At 60.4% G+C, this 1,144-nt stretch overlaps 1 protein-coding gene across 1 annotated transcript in view; it reads right to left on the reverse strand.

Moving 5' to 3' along the window:
- Positions 1 to 1,144, reverse strand: part of USF1 (upstream transcription factor 1) — a gene marked incomplete at both ends in the record, with an annotated part of 6,029 nt that extends 4,885 nt beyond the window's left edge. The window contains 6 exons of the mRNA XM_010000831.1: positions 14 to 138; positions 213 to 306; positions 388 to 517; positions 605 to 766; positions 858 to 1,011; positions 1,093 to 1,144. Coding sequence (XP_009999133.1) covers positions 14 to 138; positions 213 to 306; positions 388 to 517; positions 605 to 766; positions 858 to 1,011; positions 1,093 to 1,144 — 717 coding nt within the window. The remainder of the gene's footprint in view (positions 1 to 13; positions 139 to 212; positions 307 to 387; positions 518 to 604; positions 767 to 857; positions 1,012 to 1,092) is intronic.

The following is a 1,144-nucleotide window of genomic DNA, read 5'->3' on the forward strand; positions in this document are numbered from 1 at the left end:
CCCCGACACCCACCAGCAACATGGCAAGGAAAGCAGCTGCCATCAAGACGCTCTCCACGATGATGAGGTTGATGCTACGGGGCAAGCTCTGCAGCACCGTCTTGTTGAAGCCAGTCAAGGTCCCGTGGCTCAGGGTCCCTGCCAGGGACAGGGGGCAGGTCTCAGACCCAGCTGGGGACACCACTGCCACCACTGTCCCACCGTGTCCTCACCGCAGTGCTTGACCTCGTACAGCGTGTGGTTGAGGTGGTAGAGGTAGTTGTTGAGGAAGAAGAACATGGGCATCTGGGCGCAGACAAAGCTCAGCTGCAGGGCAATGGAGTTGAGAGGGATGATGATCCACAGCCTCCCCCCAAGCCACTGGGGACCCTGCCACCAGCTCCTCACCTGGAAGCAACTATAGAAAACAGTCTGGAAAATGATGATGTAGGAGTGACAAGCCCCCCGGGGCGCTGGCTGCTGCTCCTGCACGTGCTCCTCCTTGTAGTTGGCGTACTCGTAGTACTTCTGAGCCATCCTGCATGGGGACGAGGGTCAACCTGTATGTGTGTGTTTGACCCCCCAGCACCCCTCTTTTTTTCCACCCACCCCCTGAGCTGTCTACCTGGTGATGTAGTTGCCCATGGAAGCCCAGAGAGGCACGATGGCCACCCCGATGGCCACAGCAGAGGGCACCAGCGTGTAGTAGCGCTCCCAGTAGTTGCTGGAGACGAAGAGGGCGTAGACCCCCACTGCCAGGAACATGGCCCACTTGGTGCCAAAAAACCTGCCCAGGCGAGGAGGTGGGGGGGTGGGATGAAGAGCCTGGACTTCCTCCTCCACCCCAAAGTGCCACAGGAGTCTGGTGGGAGCTGCACCTGATGAGGAGGGGGGTGTAGAGCAGCGCGGCCACGGGGGTGACGTTGATGCCCATCAGCACCTTGCGGTCGATGTCCTCCAGCTGGATGTTGCTGTACTTCACTTCCCGGTAAGTCTCGTCGTAGTGGAGGATTAACTGCATCTCCAGCAGGCCTGAGGGGGTGTCCAGTGCCTGTTACCCCCCCACCCTGACCCCCCCAAAAGACCCCTCCCTGGGGAGGGGGGAGGCCATACCCAGGTAGACACCGTAGGTCAAGGTGCCACCCAAACTGGCCGCCACGACGAT

Source organism: Chaetura pelagica, unplaced genomic scaffold, assembly GCF_000747805.2.
Source record: "Chaetura pelagica isolate M959 unplaced genomic scaffold, ChaPel_1.0 scaffold2086, whole genome shotgun sequence".
Lineage (NCBI taxonomy): Eukaryota > Metazoa > Chordata > Aves > Apodiformes > Apodidae > Chaetura > Chaetura pelagica.